The sequence below is a fragment of the Ustilaginoidea virens genome, chromosome 1 (genome assembly GCF_000687475.1).
Source record: "Ustilaginoidea virens chromosome 1, complete sequence".
NCBI lineage: Eukaryota > Fungi > Ascomycota > Sordariomycetes > Hypocreales > Clavicipitaceae > Ustilaginoidea > Ustilaginoidea virens.
The window spans coordinates 303499-321409 of record NC_057316.1 but is presented as its reverse complement, the minus strand read 5'-3'; the positions used below and the strand labels follow the sequence as shown (position 1 = coordinate 321409).

At 57.3% G+C, this 17911-nt stretch overlaps 8 protein-coding genes across 8 annotated transcripts; 3 read left to right on the top strand and 5 right to left on the bottom strand.

Moving 5' to 3' along the window:
- Positions 1 to 714: 714 nt before the first annotated feature.
- UV8b_00037 (uncharacterized protein) lies at positions 715 to 3003 on the bottom strand (the record flags this gene model as incomplete). Its single annotated transcript, XM_043137535.1, has 1 exon — positions 715 to 3003. The coding sequence occupies one exon, from the start codon at positions 3001 to 3003 to the stop codon at positions 715 to 717; it is 2289 nt and encodes a 762-aa protein (XP_042993469.1).
- A 1153-nt stretch (positions 3004 to 4156) lies between these two features.
- On the top strand, positions 4157 to 4911 carry UV8b_00036 (uncharacterized protein; the record flags this gene model as incomplete). Its single annotated transcript, XM_043137534.1, has 2 exons — positions 4157 to 4235; positions 4295 to 4911. The coding sequence occupies 2 exons, from the start codon at positions 4157 to 4159 to the stop codon at positions 4909 to 4911; spliced, it is 696 nt and encodes a 231-aa protein (XP_042993468.1).
- A 118-nt stretch (positions 4912 to 5029) lies between these two features.
- UV8b_00035 (uncharacterized protein) lies at positions 5030 to 6502 on the bottom strand (the record flags this gene model as incomplete). Its single annotated transcript, XM_043137533.1, has 1 exon — positions 5030 to 6502. One exon carries the CDS (start codon positions 6500 to 6502, stop codon positions 5030 to 5032), a length of 1473 nt encoding a protein of 490 aa, XP_042993467.1.
- A 388-nt stretch (positions 6503 to 6890) lies between these two features.
- On the top strand, positions 6891 to 7214 carry UV8b_00034 (uncharacterized protein; the record flags this gene model as incomplete). The annotated part of the gene is made up of 1 exon (XM_043137532.1): positions 6891 to 7214. One exon carries the CDS (start codon positions 6891 to 6893, stop codon positions 7212 to 7214), a length of 324 nt encoding a protein of 107 aa, XP_042993466.1.
- A 230-nt stretch (positions 7215 to 7444) lies between these two features.
- UV8b_00033 (uncharacterized protein) lies at positions 7445 to 8155 on the bottom strand (the record flags this gene model as incomplete). Its single annotated transcript, XM_043137531.1, has 1 exon — positions 7445 to 8155. One exon carries the CDS (start codon positions 8153 to 8155, stop codon positions 7445 to 7447), a length of 711 nt encoding a protein of 236 aa, XP_042993465.1.
- A 1076-nt stretch (positions 8156 to 9231) lies between these two features.
- On the bottom strand, positions 9232 to 10544 carry UV8b_00032 (uncharacterized protein; the record flags this gene model as incomplete). The annotated part of the gene is made up of 2 exons (XM_043137530.1): positions 9232 to 10113; positions 10260 to 10544. 2 exons carry the CDS (start codon positions 10542 to 10544, stop codon positions 9232 to 9234), a joined length of 1167 nt encoding a protein of 388 aa, XP_042993464.1.
- Positions 10545 to 12017: 1473 nt separating this feature from the next.
- Positions 12018 to 15454, bottom strand: UV8b_00031 (uncharacterized protein; the record flags this gene model as incomplete). The annotated part of the gene is made up of 7 exons (XM_043137529.1): positions 12018 to 12585; positions 12638 to 13509; positions 13571 to 13679; positions 13759 to 14344; positions 14439 to 14792; positions 14852 to 15230; positions 15296 to 15454. 7 exons carry the CDS (start codon positions 15452 to 15454, stop codon positions 12018 to 12020), a joined length of 3027 nt encoding a protein of 1008 aa, XP_042993463.1.
- Positions 15455 to 16389: 935 nt separating this feature from the next.
- UV8b_00030 (uncharacterized protein) lies at positions 16390 to 17870 on the top strand (the record flags this gene model as incomplete). Its single annotated transcript, XM_043137528.1, has 3 exons — positions 16390 to 16543; positions 17732 to 17747; positions 17798 to 17870. 3 exons carry the CDS (start codon positions 16390 to 16392, stop codon positions 17868 to 17870), a joined length of 243 nt encoding a protein of 80 aa, XP_042993462.1.
- Positions 17871 to 17911: the final 41 nt, after the last annotated feature.

The window sequence follows — 17911 nt, the reverse complement described above, 5'->3', positions numbered from 1 at the left end:
CACGACGCCGCTGGCGCAGCGTTCAACGCCGTGTTTGAGGTCTTGGACGCTCGAGACTCTGCCCGCAGGACCGCAGGTGCCGCCGGTGGTTAAACACGGATTGAAAACCAGCCGAGTCTGCTCGGATCGACTGCCGGTTGTTTACCAGGCGCCCGGATCGGAGAGGGCCCGAGCACCTGAGCCGCGTCGGAACACGTCTGTTGGAACACGCCTTCGGGGCGGAGAGCAAGATATCGCCGTGGTCATCTGTTTGTCTGTCTGAACTCTGGCCATCTCTGGCTCGCCCCGCCGTGAATTGCAGGCAAAAGCTCTCGAGCCCCTTTGCCTGACCAAGTCGGACTTTACCAGAAAACTCGCCCGTCTTGCCATTCTATACGAGCTCACCCCTGCTGCCGTTTCCACAGTTGCATAAGACTGCAACACGCTGTTGCTAAACGCCCAGGGGTCTGGTTTTTGCACTGAAAGGAGACTTTGTTGGCAAGGCCCAGATACGCTCATCAGACATGTCCTTCCAACCTCGGGGGCTGGGATGCCAGAACAATGTGTTCTGCAAGATGCGCTCACCCCAGCGATGCTGCCTGCGTGCCTGAAATGTAACCGCATCTTCACCCTATCGCGTGGCCCAACGCCGCCCGTAAACGCCGCCCGGTAGATGCACCTTTGCCCCCCCCCCCCCCCCCCCCCCCCCCCCGAAAACCTCAACCAGTAACTTGCCTAGTCATCTTCCAGACCATAGTCGCCCTCTACATCTCCGTCATTCTCGTCATAACCACCGCCAAATTCTTCTCCATCACCGTCAAGTCCCCCCTCCTCGCCGTACTCGCCATTGTCGTCATCTTCTTCTTGTTCCTCGTCACCAGCCACGCTCTCCTCTGCCTCCTCTGCCTCGTTTGCGTCGTCGCCGCCAAAGGTGCTCCCTGCCGCGCTCGTCTTGCGACTCGTGGCTTCGGAACCGAGCCCTCCCACGTTGGGCATGTCGAAAATACTGCGGATGGCGTCGTAGTTGATTCGCTTCGACCATGCCCTGTCCTTGGCCACGTTGATGGCGGCCTCGGCCGCAGAGCTGGCGGGACTGGTTTGACCCTCACCCATGCGCGCCCTCTTCCTGCGGCGACGGGTCTGCTTGGGCCTTTCAGCTTCCACCTTCTTCCGGAACAGCTTTTCTTGATTCTGCCGTAGCCAGTCCTTGTTTTGGTTCACCCAGATGAGCTCCTTGATGCGCGCTTCGTCGGGCGATAACAGACAGTTGATCACCTCGGGGTCATCGGCGAACTCATCTTCCGTTACATCGGCAGCCATGGAGACTGCCTTGATTGGTCGTTGCTTCAGCGCCCAGTGGGAATGAATTCTTGCGCGTTGCTCCGCGTTGGAGTAGGCGAGGGCGTGCTCGTAGGTGAGCGGGTCATTGAAGATTTCCTCAATCTGGCCCTCTAGCTCCGCCTCGTCCTCTTCCCATTCCTCGTTGATGGGAAGCTGTGGCTTGGCCGACTGCTTCCCTTTGCGAGCAGAGCCCTCTTGCTGTCCCTCTTGCTGGTCTAGCTCCTCGTCGATGGCATCTCCAAACTCATGCGCCAGTTTCTCCAGGTCGTCAGCAGAAGCCTCGTCGTCGTGCTGGGCATCTACGTTGTCACCGATCCCGCGTATGGCAGGCATGTCCACTGGTATTTGTGTGGGCAGAGGTGGGATAATGAAGCCGTCGGCATCGCGGCGAAATTTGATGACGGGAGCTTTTGACAAGTCGGCACCACCTTCAGTCAACCTTCGCTGACGTGATTCCGCGGGAGCTCCACGGGTGCCGTCGCCGTCGCCGTCGCCATCGTCGTCGCCATCGTCGTCGCCTTGGTCATGATTGGCATGTTCGGCGGTGGCACCTCGCTTCCTTTTTCGCGACTTGTCCCCAGCCATCCTTTTGTACTCTTGGGATTTGCGGTAAAACGAAGGAGGGTCATGCGAGCTTTCCAGAAAGTCCTGCTTCAGGAAATCTTCCACCGACATTTGGCTCGACTCGGTAACGTTGAATTCTTGAAGCCGGTTTTGAATGGTATGGTTCGTCACCTTTACAATGTAGACCACCTCACGAATGGTTCGCCGAAAGTTGTGCATGCGCGCAGCCATCAACAAACAGGCACCGCAAATGCCGGACGGGCGACGGCCCATGACCATCCAATCTCGGCTCATCCGCTTCACGAGTCTGACGGCATCCTCTGCCACCTTGGCGGTGTCTTGGTGAAACTCCATCTTGGTTGCAAACCGCCAGATGAGATCTTCGGGATAGACGGGGATGAGTCCATCATTGCCAATGGGGACGACTTCGTTGAGTTTTTTAAAGATGCGGCCCAGCTTGAAAACGTTGAGCTGGACCAAGTCGGCCAAGTCAATCAGCATAACCTTGCAGGGTGGTTCTGCTCGGCAGGCGGCGTAAAGACAGACTGCAGCCACACTGGCGAGGGTTCGTCCTTGGACAAAGTTGGCCCCAGAAGCCAGCTTGAAAACTTGGGTTCCGGCCGTGACCAGGCTGTCGCTGACATTGAGTTGCTGTGCGTAACCTTGCATGAGACCACGAGCTTCCCGAATGCTCTTCTCCCGGTCCTCGGTGCCGCCGACTCTTCTGAAGGCGGGACCCATGCTCCGAACGCCAGCTTGGTCGGCGCCAATGAAGGAGCCCTGGACCATGGCTGCACCGGACGAGGTCTCGCCAAACTGGACCTCGGCGACGATATTGCTGTCGTCAGCAACGCGGCCACACGTCCGACAAGTGCCATCGACAACGTTTGGTTTGGGACAAGCCTTGTTGGGACATTGCTGACGAGCAGGCACGGCGACAGACCCGCCGCGGTTTGCTGACGAGGAGGCCGACTGAAGTTGCGCTCCGGCCGTCTGCGCTTGGCGACGTTCTTCGCGTTCCCGCATGGCCCGGATAGCATTTGGTCGAGAAAACCGAGACTGGGTGGTGATGCCTCCACCGCCGAGAGGCTTTCTACTTGGATTTAATAATGAAGACATGGCCGGGGATATGAGCTATCCAGTGATGATTTATTTGTAATCTCTGTCAGTTCCAATATTCAAGGTCGAGACAAAATGAATGAATGATTGGCAAGACAGAGAGAACGTGCGAACGAGGGTCACACAGGGAACCCCCGACAGGGTCGCTGCTCCTCCAATTGTACCTCAAAGTATATACAACGGACACGAAAGGGGTATCATGGGAGTCCCGGAGCAGAAGGAGGTGAGTCGATGCAATAAGCGTTCCTTGCTTGACACGCTCGATGGCGTTGAGGAAAAGAGCGAAAAAAAGTTGGCGCGTGGGTGGGGGGGGGAAGAATTGCAGCCCGTGGTCGGGAGGGTAAATGGGTGGTAAATGGGTGGAATAATTGGGGTGGGTGGTGGGGGGGAAAGGAAGCAACTGGGAAGTTGTGTGTTCGAGGCGGGCAGATGGAGAAGAGAGGGAAAAAAAAAAAAAAAAAACAGCACCCCCCCTCCTCTTCCCCTTAACCAGCCGCCCCACCAGCCACCCCACCAACCGCCAGATGAATGAGGTTAAAGCCCCGAAAGCTTCGAGAGATAACCGATGTTCAGCCGCTGGCTGTCGATCCACTTGCGCTGCACCTACCGAGAATGCCTTCATGAAATTGCGTTGCTGCCTCCCTCTTTTAGCCACAGCTGGGCCACTATGTGCCAACTTGAAAACAAACATTATCAAATCTCAAAGTCGATGGCAGCAGAAAGCATTCTGGCATTGCCACTGTGCATTTCAGCACACCAGTTGCCCCGCCCCCCAGGCTGTCAATATGAAGTTCCAGTACCAGACCCGATTCATTCGCCGGAGCAACCTCACGAAAGCCCTATTTCTGCCATGCTCGCCATGGGGAATGCCAGCAGACAGACAGACAACCACTCGTTGCTCCCCTCCAGATTAAGCCTAAATGTTCAATATTTACCAGGTGCCTGAGGTAGGTACCTACCTTGGGCAGGCATCCTGTGTCCAGCTCAGCTCAGCTGCATGCAGTAGCGCCTGACACTCCGCCCCTCCTCTCTTGGCAAAACATCGCAAAACGCCAGCCGCTGCCTCGGAAACCAAAACCAGGTCGCCGCTCATTGCCAGGCCACGGCCGAAGAGGTCTGGTCATCCGGCCATCGCGCATCGCATCACATCACAATGCAGACTCCCTTTACCCTGTCGGCGGATCCCGACACCGACATATGGAAGAAGCCGCCCGCGCATGACGCCTTCAACGGTTCGACGCCGACCACGCTGACGTGATCCCAAGATTGCTGCTGACCAAAACAACGTCAGCCCCCTACCTCACGCACTCCAAGGGCACCGTGGACTCGTTCGTCCGTGCCGTCATCACCTTCGAGGCTTGCTATGCCCGACAGTTTGACCAGGCCGGCATCCTGCTCAAGTTCAGCAAGCCGGCCACCGGGGAGAGGAAGTGGATCAAGTCCGGGGTTGAGCTCTTCGACAACCGCGCGCGCCTGTCCACCGTCTGCACGGACAACTACTCCGACTGGAGCGTGTCGGACGCTCCTCGCGGAGACGAGATTCGCGCCGGGGCGAGACGCGTCACGGTGAGCGTGGAGCGCAACGTGGACGAGACGGGCCAGAGCCTCTGGGTGTACCACGTCGAGGGGGGCGGGAAGACGCCGCTGAGGGAAATCAACTGGCCGTACGGAACGGCGACGGCAGCGCACGGCTGGGAACTGCAAGTTGCGGCGACGGTTGCGAGGCCCTCCAAGGCAGGGGCAGGGGCAGGGGCTGGGGCTGGGGTTGGGCCTCTGAGCGCTACGTTTGTCGAGTTTGACGTGCAGTGGGAGACGACGACGACGACGACGACGACGACGACGACGACGACGACGACGACGACGACGACGACGACGACGACGACGACTGCCAAGTTGGACGACGCCTAGTAGGTATGAGCTAAAGAAAGAAGACGCGGGTTTATTCTCGTTTCTCATTCGTCTTCCCATGTTTTCCTTCATCTGCGCCAAGGCTTCCTGTTTCCGATAGCCAGAGTGCAGACGCCCCTTACTCCATCGTCAGCTCTTTCGCCGGCCCCCATTTTGCGTTCCAGAAATCCGCCACGTAATGCGATCGGGGCCGCCACTCGCCGTCGCCCGCCCACGGAAACACCCTCGTCATGTGCCTCAGATACGTCGACGACAAGCCAAACGGGGGCTTGGGCGTCATTCCAGCCTTGTCCGCCCCCAGGCGCGGCACGGCCGTCTGGGATCCGGCCTCGTCCAAGTCCCTTATGAGCCGCAGCAGCACCTCTGCCGCGCAGTCGGCCCCCAGCGTCCACGCCATATTCTCGTACCCGAACGAGAAGACGAGGTTGGGCACGTCCTGCAGCATGCACGCCTTCCACACGAACCTGCGCACGGGGTCAATCGGCTCGCCGTCCACGGAGAAGCGGATGCCGCCCCCGAACCGCAGCTGCAGGCCCGTCGCCGCCACAATCACGTCGGCGGGCAGAGTCTCGCCGGTGACGAGCCTGATGCCGTGCTCGGTGACGGCGTCGATGCAGCCCGTCACCACGCTGGCCTTGCCGGAGCGGAGGGCCTTGAACAAGTCGTTGTCCATGACGGCGCAGAGCCTCTGCTCCCACGGGTTGTAGCGCGGGCTGAAATGCCGCTCCCACCGCGTGCCGTCGTCGGGGAGCTGCCGGACCGCGAGGTGCTCGAGGAGGCGCCTCATGAGCCGGGGGAACCGCCTGCACGCGCCGATGAACAGGTAGTCGCGGAGCAGGAAGCCGTAGCGGTTCATGCGGCGGGCCAGGCCGGCGGGCAGGACGGACATCAGCGCGCGGCTGACGCGGCCGCGCCGGGAGACGGAGAGGTAGTAGGTTGGGCTCCGCTGCAGCATGGTCACATGCCTGACGCGCTCCGCGACGGCCGGCAGGATGGAGACGGCGGTGGCGCCGCTGCCGATGATGACCATGTCGCGGTCGGTGTAGTCGTAACTCGCGGGCCAGAACTGCGGCCGGATGACGGTGCCCCGGAAGCTGTCGAGCCCGGGGATGCTGGACTGCAGCGGCGTCTCGTAGTCGTAGTAGCCGGTGCCGAGGAAGACGAAGCGGCTGCGGAAGACGACGACGCCGCCGACGCCGCCGACGCCGTCCGCGGCGGCCGAGACGTGCCAGCGGGCGAGGGCCGAGTCCCAGTCTGCGCGGGTGACCTTGTGGCGGTAGCGGATGTGGCGATGGAGGCCGGCGCGGTGGGCCGAGTCGACCATGTAGTCCTGGATCTCCTGGCCCGAGGCGAGGGTCGCGTCGCCGGGCCACGGGTTCCAGGCGAAGCTGAAGGTGAAGATGTCCGAGTCGGACCGGATGCCGGGGTACCGCCAGAGGTCCCACGTGCCACCGAGAGCGGCTCGCTCCTCGAGCACCGTGTACGACGTGTTGGGCGGCCCGTCGGTCTGCAGCCGGTACGCGGCGTTGAGGCCGGAGATGCCTGCCCCGATGATGACGACGTCCACGTCGGTGATGGCGTCGGGGCTCATGATGACCGGGGGACTCTTCTCGACTGCGCTGCTGCGCCGTGCTTGGACCTGGTTCCGATGAGTTGGGGTTAACCGGGGTGGTTCGTTTGTGCCCAGCGCTGGGGAAGGGGGGGGAGGTTGAGGCCGTCCGTCGGGGTAAACTGTCCGGGGGGCCTCTCTACCTTATCAAGGAAGGGCTCGCCCACCTGCACCCCCCCGCCGGGAAGAGAGAGGTCTTGTTACACGAGAACAAGGTCATGCGGCAAGCGCCTTTCTCTCTCCTCTATTGGACGGGGAAACTAGCTGAACAGGGATCTTCAATGCTAACCCGCCTGAGGCAGGCAGTGCTGCCGCCGTTCCTTGACCGCGGCGGGGCGGCCAGTCAGACACGCCGTGCGTCAACCGAGAGATGCCAGCCGCTGCCGCTGTCACCAGCGCTAACGAGCAAGCAAGACATTCAAACGGCGTCTACGGAACAGTACTCCGTATGAGTCGAGCACCTAGCGTCGGACGTTACCATTTCCTCGTGCCCGAGGTTGCTTGCGCCCGCACCCAATGCACAACTTCCCCCCTCCCCCCGGATCCCCATGTCCCTGTGCCGGCTCGGGTGGACCTTCCTGTCATTTTGCCACCTCGGTTCTTTTCTTCCATTATTCTGCTCGCCTGGAAGGGAAGGGCCGGCGTGGGCGGTGGAACGGCGGCGGTTGCCGGCAAGCCGCGTCACGGTCGGTGATTTATTCCATCCGCCCAACTTCACGACCAACTTCACAGTGGGCAAGGTAACGAAGTGGTCTTGGGACCAGATGGCGCACGTTTGCACGTATTCGGCTACCTAATTCCTAATCCCTAGCTACCAGAGCACTCTCCAAGCCACGCAGCAGAGACCACCAGCTCGAACCTCCTCCAACAAGTCCAAATGGCGCACCGTATGGCTTCGCGGCAACCCCCCCTTAATCAGCAATGCTAGTTCAGCGCTTCGGGGCTGCGGCAATACGCAGTGCTATCGGACCCCAGGGCGACCAAGTTGTTCGCCAAGAAGCTGCTGTAGCAGCGCAATCGGTCGAAATCGCAAATGTCGCACCTAAACTTGTCGACCATGGCTCTCCCCACCACGGTCCCCTGGATCAGATGGGCGGTGAACATCTGCGTGTCGCCGTCGTGGCACTCGTGGCGCCTCGCAAACCAGCCATTGTATCCGTCGTTGCCGTACCGGTCGAGGTTGAGGACCTTGGTGTTGCTGCTGTACACGCTGTCGGGAATCCCAGACCCCTTCTTCCCCGTGGCGCCCTTGACGGTGATGTACGCCGACTGGGCAACGCCGCTGCCGTCTTTCCAGCAGTAATTCACCGAGCACGAGCCCCATAGCTTGCTGAACTTGGCGCAGGCGCCGCGGGGGGCCAGGGCCCGCGCCCGCACGCCCTTTTCGCCGTCGAGGAGCACGTCGTAATCGCCCTCGATGACGGGGACGACGAGGGCATCCGCGCCGGTGCCCAGCGTGACGTTTTGGTGGAAATAGCCCGGGCGATGCTTTTGTGCGGCCTTGAGCTCGGCCACCTCGCGGGCCGAGAGGTACGACGGACCCTCCGCCTGCACGGCGCGGTCGTCCGGGCCGGCGGGAGTGGCCGAGGCGGCGGCAAGGGCCGCGCTTAGCGCCAGCAGTCTGGGCAGGAGCATTGTAATACCGTGGTGTTTTGGGAAAGGAGGGGAAAATTCGAGTAGCTGAGATGTGTCGAGCGAGGGACGAGGGGTGTCAGAGAGGGGTCTATATAGGTGAACCATGCGACATGGTGCCATGGCGAGGAGGGCGGTTCTGTGACCGGCAGTTGTGTTCTGCGGGCACGCGCAGGTGTGCCAACCCTCGACGAGACGCCCGAGAGTCGAAGCTCTCATTGTAGACCCCACGCGCGGGCAGGCCAAAGCAAAGCTCCCGCTCCGCCCCTGCTCTCGATTGGCCGGCTGATTGCCACCCTCTGCCGTCGATAAAGATCTCGTTCCCATCCCTGGCCAGTCGTTGCGGCCAGCATTCCGGCGTAATTCCGCGCATCACCAACCACGCAGAGGAAGGACCCTTGCGAAGCCACATGGCGTGCATGACCCCGTGCCCGCGCGTTTACCGAGTACGCATTACAACCGCTGCTCTGGGCTGCTTGCCGTCGCGACGCAAGCTGAAACACTTGCTTCTTCTGCGCGAGCATAGCGAGGGGTCCCCCATGTCGCTTGACTGACTCGAGATGAGCCGGTATGAGGATGCCGGTGCGCTTATTCGGCAGCCAGCAGGCCAACATTTGATCCGGCTACAAGCAGCCGGGGGTTGCAAAGCATGTTATGGCGTGCTTCCTCGCAAGGGTTAGGGACGGATGCTGCCCACCTGTGTCCTCCCATGTGCAATGCAAGGCAGGCTTCCGACCATCTCGTGCTATTTCAAAGTCAAAATTACAAGCAGGAACCATGCCGGTCGACATTTCTCCAGCCTGTCTAAGCGCCAACACGTCCTCGGCAGCGCGGTTTTTGGAATCCGCTCCGCCTCCGTCGCCGTCGTCGTGTCCCGTGCCAGCAATGAACCATCCCGACCGGCCTGTGCATCCGTCTCCGTCTCCCGAAGAATAAACAGCACGACAAAAGAAAGCAACAGGGCATTGCTATATGCAACCAGGCATCAAGTCGAGGAAAATAGTAGTAACGGCTATAATAATGAGACACCATCTGCCAACGCAGTTGCTCAACTTGTCCCGCCTCGTGCAGCAAGCGGTTCATAGGATAAACATCTCCATCCCATTCTTCATCATCACAAACTCCAACCCCTGCGGCCCCCAAGCCCTCTCATCCTCATCGCTCCACAACTTCTCCAGCGCCATCCTCACCAACGACAAGTGCCTCATCTTGAGCCGCGAATTCCTTAGCCCCTCGGCCAAAACTGTCCGTCTCTCCTCATCCTCGAGACACGTGCCCATAATTACAGTTGCCCACAGAGTGTTTGACGATGCAGGCGAGTCTTCAAGTTGCCACGAAAGCCAAAAGATGACATCTACGTGATACTGGGTTGATTCTCGCAAGGCAGCCGACGCGGCGGCTGATCCTGCGACAGAAGACATTGTGTAGATATGGAGGGCGTGACGCATGCATTCCGCCGCCATCGATTGCTGGGTTTGCTGCACCTTGTCCAGGTAGCGGTTGAGCAACTTGGCGTTTCCGGTATAGCCTTGTTGATCTAGGTGCCATGCGTTTATCTGCAATGTGAGATGTTCAAGTGCCTCGATGAATTCTGGGCTTGGATCCACGACACCGGCGGCTTGTTCCGCGGAGCGCCACGTGTGCAGCGCTTTGGCTTCCGGGATTAGTTCGAAGAGGGAGCGGCACCCGGCAAAAATGGTTCCCGGGGTGTATGTGTACTGGTCTAGTGTGCGGTAAAGACGCATCATCTCGTCCGAGTACATGGTTGCTGGGTCGAAGACGAGAGGGGGGAGAATACTGTTGCTGAGCGTCAGGTATAGGTATACCTCGAGGGCTAGCTCTAGTGTTTCATCCGTTTCCAGGAGCCCCGAAGCTTGTTTGTCATTGTGTAGATTCAAGAAGAGTCGGCCCAGGGCCCGCAAGTGCATGGAGAAGGCTGCTGATGGCGAACATGCTAATACCTAGATCACTTGGTTAAATCTTGCTTTTCTTGAATTCGTTACTTTACTGTTTTTTTTGTCTTTTTCTTCTTTCAAATTTCCAATTTCTTTCTTTCTTTCTTTCTTTTCTTTTTCCTTGCAAAATAAGGTAAAGTGCGTCAAGGTACCTCGTAATGGCAAAGGAAAGCAAGTATAAGCAACAGCTGGGAGATGCATCGTCCGTCCCGTAAATGACACGACGCAATGTCATGTTGCAAGTCCCTAACCACCTCAAGATAGTGCTTACGCATAGCTGCCTCGACAATCACGGGATTCCCGCCGTCGCCGAGCTTGTACGACAAGTGAGCCGCACTTGTTGCCAGTATGCTGTGCATGAGTGTCGAGTCGCAGTAGGCTCTGGGAATGACGCAGGTGAGGAAGGGGTTGAAAGCCGGCGTGCCCGTCGCGAGCATGGATGCTGTTTCGAGCAAGTAATGCTCCAAGAGTCGGAAAGATACCTCTGTCAAACTGCAGGCTGCGTTGCCACTGAGCGCCATTGACCTTGGAGGGCTAGACTTTACGGACATTACTCGGCAGGATGGCAGTTGGTGCTCATCGCTACGAGTCTGTCCAGGGCGCTCCGGCCATTGGCAAGGCAGCTGACCTTTGGTACATGCCATACAGCTGGGATGATTTTCATCGCATTTCCTCTTGCGCTGGCGACATGTCAGGCAGCCCGACTTGGTCCGCGTAAACCGAAGGCGAAACTTGGTGGGAAACCGGGCTGACGGCCTCGCGGGAGGAGCTTCTGTACTCGGAAGCTCGGGCGATGTTCCCATCATGTGAAGCAAGTTCTTGGATCAGCTCGATCGGATCGGCGGGGGATGCAAGGCATTTTGCGGTGACAGAGAAATGACGGATCGGGCGGCCCGATATGATTTATGAAAGCGCATCATGTTGCAGGTTGCCTACAGCGAAAAGGCCCCTGCCCAAAGCATCGCGGCGAGTTTGCCTTTGGGGGCGCGGTTGAGCAAGGTAAAGCAGAGGGCCGGCATGGATGATTGCAACGCGCAAGGTTTATGCAAGCATCGTATCTAGCCGTTATCCAGCCGACGTAACGGTGAATGGCGGCGGGAGTTTACTGGCAGGCGGGGCTGAAGGCAGCCAGCCATTCGGTTCGGGGTAGACTGCGTCACTTGTTGGAAGTGCTGAGATGCAGGCTGTCAACGGCAGGCAAGTCGGACGATGGACGGCATTTAGGTGCGGGGATTCGGTGATTGATCTTGGTAACGGTAGCAATGTAAGCAGGTCGGCATGTTGGTGAGCATGCAAAGCATCCTGGTACCTGCATCGGACGCTGACCTTGACAGAATCTAAACCGTGTCGTGCGTGTGTGTCATGCATGGAATAATGATTGAACTCGGGCTTGACTCTTGAGCCTTTGTTGAGAGGGGGGGATCCACTCCTCAATCTGTGGCTGCAGCCTCACAATCCAGGCAAGTGGATCCGGGTGACCTTACAGCGCTCTTGCCCATGAAGCAAGCGTCAACTCGTCCTGTCAGCATCGCCAGATCAAAACCGGGCCGCGTTCTTGACAGACGACGATCCACCGTCAACCTGATTTTTCCACCGGGGATAAAGAAAAAAAACCCTCAGTTGACGCACAATATTCCCCTGGTTTCAGTTTGTCACGTTTTATACCTCCTGAGTGATGAATGCAACGCCAAGACGTCGATTCAACAATGAATATGCAGTTTACCAGTACACTTGGAGAGGGGGAGTCGGTACCAACAAATCATCCACGACGCACCCGCCGTGCAAATGCAAGATTCATATCAGCAAGACCTTGCAGCAGAGTCCCAAGCTTATGGCTCGAGAATCACTCCCAAAGAGGAGATTAGCCCAGTTTCCCCGAAAAACCCCCCAGAAAAAAACCCCCATCTGATTCACGAGCCGCTCAAAACATCTGCTATGGCATCCAACTCCTTCTGCCACGAATCCGGGTCCACAGTCACGCGCACAAACTTATCTTTGTTCGGCCCCTGTGCGTCAACCAGCACCATCTCGCTTAGATTCATCGTCCCGGTATATAGCTTGTTCGTCAAGTCATCCAGCAACCCCGGCCCCTGGCTCTGCGCCTCGTTGGGGTCTTCCCAAATGTCCACCTGGAACGATTTCCTCGGACCAAAGAAGAAGTTCTTGGGAAGAAGATTGTTCACCACGGGCAAAGGCTGCTTGGATGCCTCGGGGATCTCTGACAGAGTGAGAATCAAGCCTTTGGGCAGCATCTTGGAAACTTCTTCGGGCAGCGGGGCAGAAAATGAAACATTGCTGCCGCAGAGAGCTATATTGGGGCTCCTGACCAGCATGTGAGTAATGTGCTTCTGTTCTCCTGCGCCGTACAGGTAGAAGGGGACATAGTCGGATGGGTAGACCTGGTCTTGGTTGGCCGTGTTGAGCGGTCGACTCTTTATGACGGATTTCAGAGTTACCTGGCCAATCTGGGTATCGGATCTACATCTGTCAGCTGCGGAGAACCTTTGGATGAGATAAGCGGCCAACATACTCATAACTACCTCGATACATGGCCACCTGCAGTTTAATCGTCTTGCCTTGGCGGAGGGAGTTCTCATCCTCTTGAACATCCCGCTGGCTAGTCGATCTGATGAAAACAGCATCCGAGGCGTCGTTTTCAACGAGACGGTTGTAATATTTGGTCAGGGTGCTGTCCATGGTGGCAGAGACGATGAGCTGCTGCCGACGGGTGGCACTATGGAACGAGGTTTGAAACACCAGATACACCTCGGCAGCTTCCAGCTTCCGCGGCGCTTGCACAAGAAACTCTATTTCGTAACCGGGGGTATTTCGTTCCCGAAGCACCTCGACTTCTTCTCTGACGACTTGCTCAAACTTGGTCATGAGCTTCTGCAGGAAGTCCATCTGCGTGGGAAATGGGCTCATGACCACATTGCGGAGCACAAACAGGCTTTGCTGGCACTTGTCCAGACCGAGCCTCTGCATGAAGGTCTGGGCGCACTCGCCGTAGTCCTCAGGGGCGAACTTGGTAGAGGTCAGAAACATGGGAATCTTGGTGGGATCCGTGTTGGCTGATGTGATTGATAGTCTGTCGACGACTCTCTTCATGAGGTAGTTTGCTTCGTCGAGGTCCTTGTTCAGGGTCTGGTCCCGGTACTTCCAGTTGATGGCAAAGGCGTTGATGTTTGAGTCGGAGCCTAGTTTGCGAATCATGTCCATGGCTTGAGGCGACTTGATGATCTGCTCGTTGGTTTTGTGGAGAATATTGGATCGAATCCACTGCCTCTGCTTGAGGACTTCCGGGGAGTCAAACAACTTGGAGCCGTCCTCTTCAGCTGGTAGCATGTTGAAGGGGACGCATGTGAAGTAGTCGTTGTCCATTGTGGCGTAGTAGGCGGAAATCTGGAAGTGTCAGCTGCTATGTCCAGAGACGATGATACACGAGGGGCATTTCGGTCTTTACCCTGCCGCTTGTAAAGGCTGCTTCGCCGAGGAGCCTGCCATAGCCTCTCGGATTGAGGCCAATGGTTTGGTTGGAGAACCACGTCGACATGGCTGCTGCCCCGGGTTTGCTACAAAAGGGGGCGGGGGAAACGGCTCCCTTTTAGCCCAATGATCAGGGGGGTATCGAATGCGGTGGTGCAAACTTACCTGCCTTCAACCCCGTAGATGCCGATGTTTTCGGCGGATCCTTGGGACAAATATGGGCTTGACCATGTCACCAAGTGCCTCATCCTGCCGTCACGGTAGACCAGACTTCCAGCAGGATACGGGATATACCCTGCCTTGTGCGGATCGACCGTGATGGAGTCGGCGTCTCCAAGAGCCAAGAGGTCCTCCTCAGTGGATTCCTTCAGCACCAGGGCCGGAACCAGCTCCCGACCAGGGCTTTCATCATCCGCTGGCTCGGAGACGTCGTGATGCCCCAACTTGCACTTTACCGGCTTGTCGTCGTGTCGGTGCAACATGGTGGCAAAGTAACCCCCCCACGCGGCATCAGCGTGGACAAGAAACGAAAGGCCGTGTTCATCCCGAAACTTGTTACGCAACTTTATAATCTCGGTAAGCCTGTCGACAGCGCCCTCTTCAGTTGAGCCAACCACGGCCACCACGGCATATACAGCCGTATCCGACTTGACACACTCGAGCAACTTTTCCTCCAGCACCTTGATATCAACGCGAGCAGCATTATCGACGGGAATTCCAATGATGTTTCCCGAGCCCAGGCCAGCAATTGCTGGAGAAGAAGAAGAAGAAGAAGAAGAATTTTCGCATCAGCTCCTGCATGGCCCCCAATATCCCACCACACCCCCCAACGGGATACTACTTACCTGCGGTTTTTGGCCAAGAGTAATGCCGGCTCGTGCCAATGAGATACTTGCCCTCCTTTTCAATCTTGAACTCGTCCTCCAACGGTCTGCGGCCCACCGTTTGGATGTTGTACTCTTGCAGCGTGTCCTGCAGATATGTGCCCGAGATTCCAAACTCGCTGTTGAGCTTCTCCGGAAGGCCCAGGACGGTTTCGGGTCGGAGATTGAGGAGCTCCCACGTGGTAAGTTCGCTGAACAGTTTCTCCTCGGAGCCAAGCTTGCACGGCTCAACCTTGAATTTTCCGGCTATGAACTTGAGGCCGCCGTGGCGCATGGCTTGGGCCACGGCAAGCGGGTAGAACTTGAGGTTACGGGCTAGCGTGCACGAATGAGCCACGAGGTTCAACAGCAACAAACCTAAATGTGTCACGTACCGACCCAGATAGACTCAAGGTTCGCGACCGTGCCGTCGCAGGTGATGTGGCCCCATCCTACGGGAATGTCGGGCGAGTTGGTCACCTCGCAGTTGTATCCGAACAGGTTGCACAGCTGCTTGCCGACCTTGAGCTCCACCAAGGTGGTGATGGGGCTGGCCTCCAGCGCGACATTGTTGGGGTTGTACAGCATGGTCATGAAGTAGCCCAGCAAGGAGGGCATGGTGAGGTCGGTGCACATGTGGGCTTCGTACCGCGGCGACCAGAAGGGCGCCGAGTGCTCCCCCAGAAGCTGAGCGGCCTTGCGCACCGCGCGGCTGAACTTGTCCCGGACTTTTTGGAACTCCTCAGAGCGCCGGACTTCGCTGGAGATGAATTTCTGAGAGCCCGCGTTAGCATGAGGATGAGAGGGGGGAGCTACAGAGCGGGAAAGGGGCTGTTTACTCCATCTTCGGGGAAGTAGTTCAATCTGGCCTCTAGAAGTTCATCGAGGATGGTGTTGATGTTTGCTCTGAAGTCGGGCAGGTTCGAGGCCTTTGGGCCGATGAAGAATGCGTCGACGGGGCTGTACTGCCCTGGATCTTGTTGAGACATGTTTACCATGTACAGAACGTCTTGTACGCGCGTTATAATCGCCGGACAATGTTTTTGACGGAAGATGGCTCCAAAGTTTCCAGGTGGGGTATTCTATCAAGAAGCGACCTGATGCTGCCTGGCTAGCGATGGTTCAAGCGGTTACAAGATGGCAACTTGTCAGGGACGGAAGAATAAGCCAACCGCCCGATATATATACCAAGGCCCCCGATATGGGATCACCCACCCGCCCGGCCACTTTGCCCCTGGCGCCGAGATGGTTTGAAAAATGCGGCCGCCCCCTCTCCATGTACGACCAACTCATCCTGCATAGCTCTTTCCTGCTATGGGTTTAGCCACGAAACCGTCGGGTTTGGCCAAGAAGCCCCTTAGCTGCGCCGTATGCTCGCTGGATGTAAGTAGGTCTTCCGCGAGGGCCCAGCCTAACACGAGTGGTGCAGGACGAGGCGGGGAATAATGCAACGCTAGCCTGCATCCGCTCCCTGCCCACGGGCCCCCAAGAGGAGATTGACTCCCAGCGTAATCGACCGATAAGGCCATTTGAAGGTTAGTGCGGACAAGGTGGGCGAGCTGAAAGACGGCTCGGTTGCAGGCGGGGCGGGGTACTCGAAGCCCGTTCATCCCATGCATGAAACGCATGAAAGCGTACACAGCACCAACTCAGAGCTGACGAGCTGTGATTTCATGCCAGGTCCTCGCCAATGTGCCAGTCGAGTATCAGCCCAGCAACGTGCTGCGTCATCCGGGCTTGGAAACGAGAGCTTTCAGCCAGTGGCGCTCCCGGGGGGGCACTACGTGTTGGGGCCCGAGGTGGCGGAGTGCAAGAGACGGGTTGGCGTCAAACGAATGGCGTTGCTAAAGTATTGAGACTTAGTCATGTGTGGATCGGACAAGGGGCTTCCTTTCAGCATGCCTATATCTCACTCTGTTAAGAGACAGGGTGGATGTTGGCATCACTCGTCCGTAATCCAAACAACTTTAGATGTCACCAAGCCATACTATGGAAGACGGACGGTGCTACCGTGGAGCCCAGATGGGATGGGTACACCAAATTGGTGGTTTCTTGTGCGGAGGCTGCGCTTGCCACATTTATGCAGGGTAGGCCTTGACGGTCAGAGGAAGATGGTATTGCCTCGTCGTCCTTTACGCTTCATCAGCAGCTTCGTGTCCGGATGGCGTACGATGCGCTGCGCCGCGTCTCGGAGTGCATAATTGCTGATGGCTTGCAGAATTGACCATGGTTCCGTTTGTAAGTAATCACCCTGGGCTTGATATCCAGATTCTATTTACAGAGTCGGATCGGCTGGAGCCATGTGCTCGCAAACCTTCGACGTCTAGCTCGGATGGCCCCGTCTGTCGGCGGCGTTTGACTGGCTAAGGCTAAGGTCAATTCGGCGACACTGGCTTTGTGATCGGTCAGCCACAACCAGTACAGACAAAATAGCCGTCAAGATCGAAACACACCAAGTCTTACCCTAGTATCGACTAGAGACTGGCTATGGTAACAAGCCACTTCTTTCGCGTGGCAAGATGGCCGTCAGGCGAAGCAGAGCGCCTGCCATTGCTTTGGCGACAGAACCCGATCGTTGCTCTGGATGCTGGTGTTGCAGCAGACGGAGAGCCGGGTATTGCCGAGAATGTGATACAAATAAGCTGTGCTAAGCTTTTTCTATCGAATTTCTTGATTTCCGTGCCCCCAGGCCGCATTTATTAAGAGCATTCTCGGGGTCGGCAAAGATCCGAAACACCCAGCACCAGATTCGACACTGGAGATGGATACATCGAAGGGCTCGGACGAGACGTCTCGTACAGGCTGCCGAGACGACGCATATTTGTACCTCAACAACATCTATCCGCGTCAAGCTGAACAAGGTTAATGCGTCTGCATTGGGATATCTCGAGTACGATTTTCTGATGGATGATCTTTGGTGACTTGCCATGTGTCTCACTCAGTTAGACGTTGAGCGTGAGGAAGAAGAGTGGAGATGAAGAGCGGGGTAGATGTTATAGGTGCGGGTATCACAGGGTATCATTTTTGTGCTTTTGTTCACACCGACTAAGCAGGGCCTATAAACGGCGCCCCTACCGTTTTTCTATAGTCAGCTCTTAGTAGCTCCTCCAGGCCACTTTAGTAATATAACAACATTCCTCTGATTTGCAACAGTAGAAGAGTGGAGCGGGGTTTCCTCCTCCACATCGCCATTCCAACAACCGCTCAACTCCGCACACGCACCTTAGTCCTCAAACAGTGCCATAGCCAGCTGAGCTGCCAACATAAGCCCTAAGTAGTCGAAACCGTTCGGTAAGATGACTTTGAAGCGCTTCGAAGGACACACGCTAATACAATCCCAGTGAGATTCCTTTCTTGATGCGCCTGCTGCTCCCCGCTGCCACTCGACGCAAGGATCTCGACCAGGGCAAATGATACGCCGCAAGAAAACCCAAGAAATCGCAGCAGAAATATGC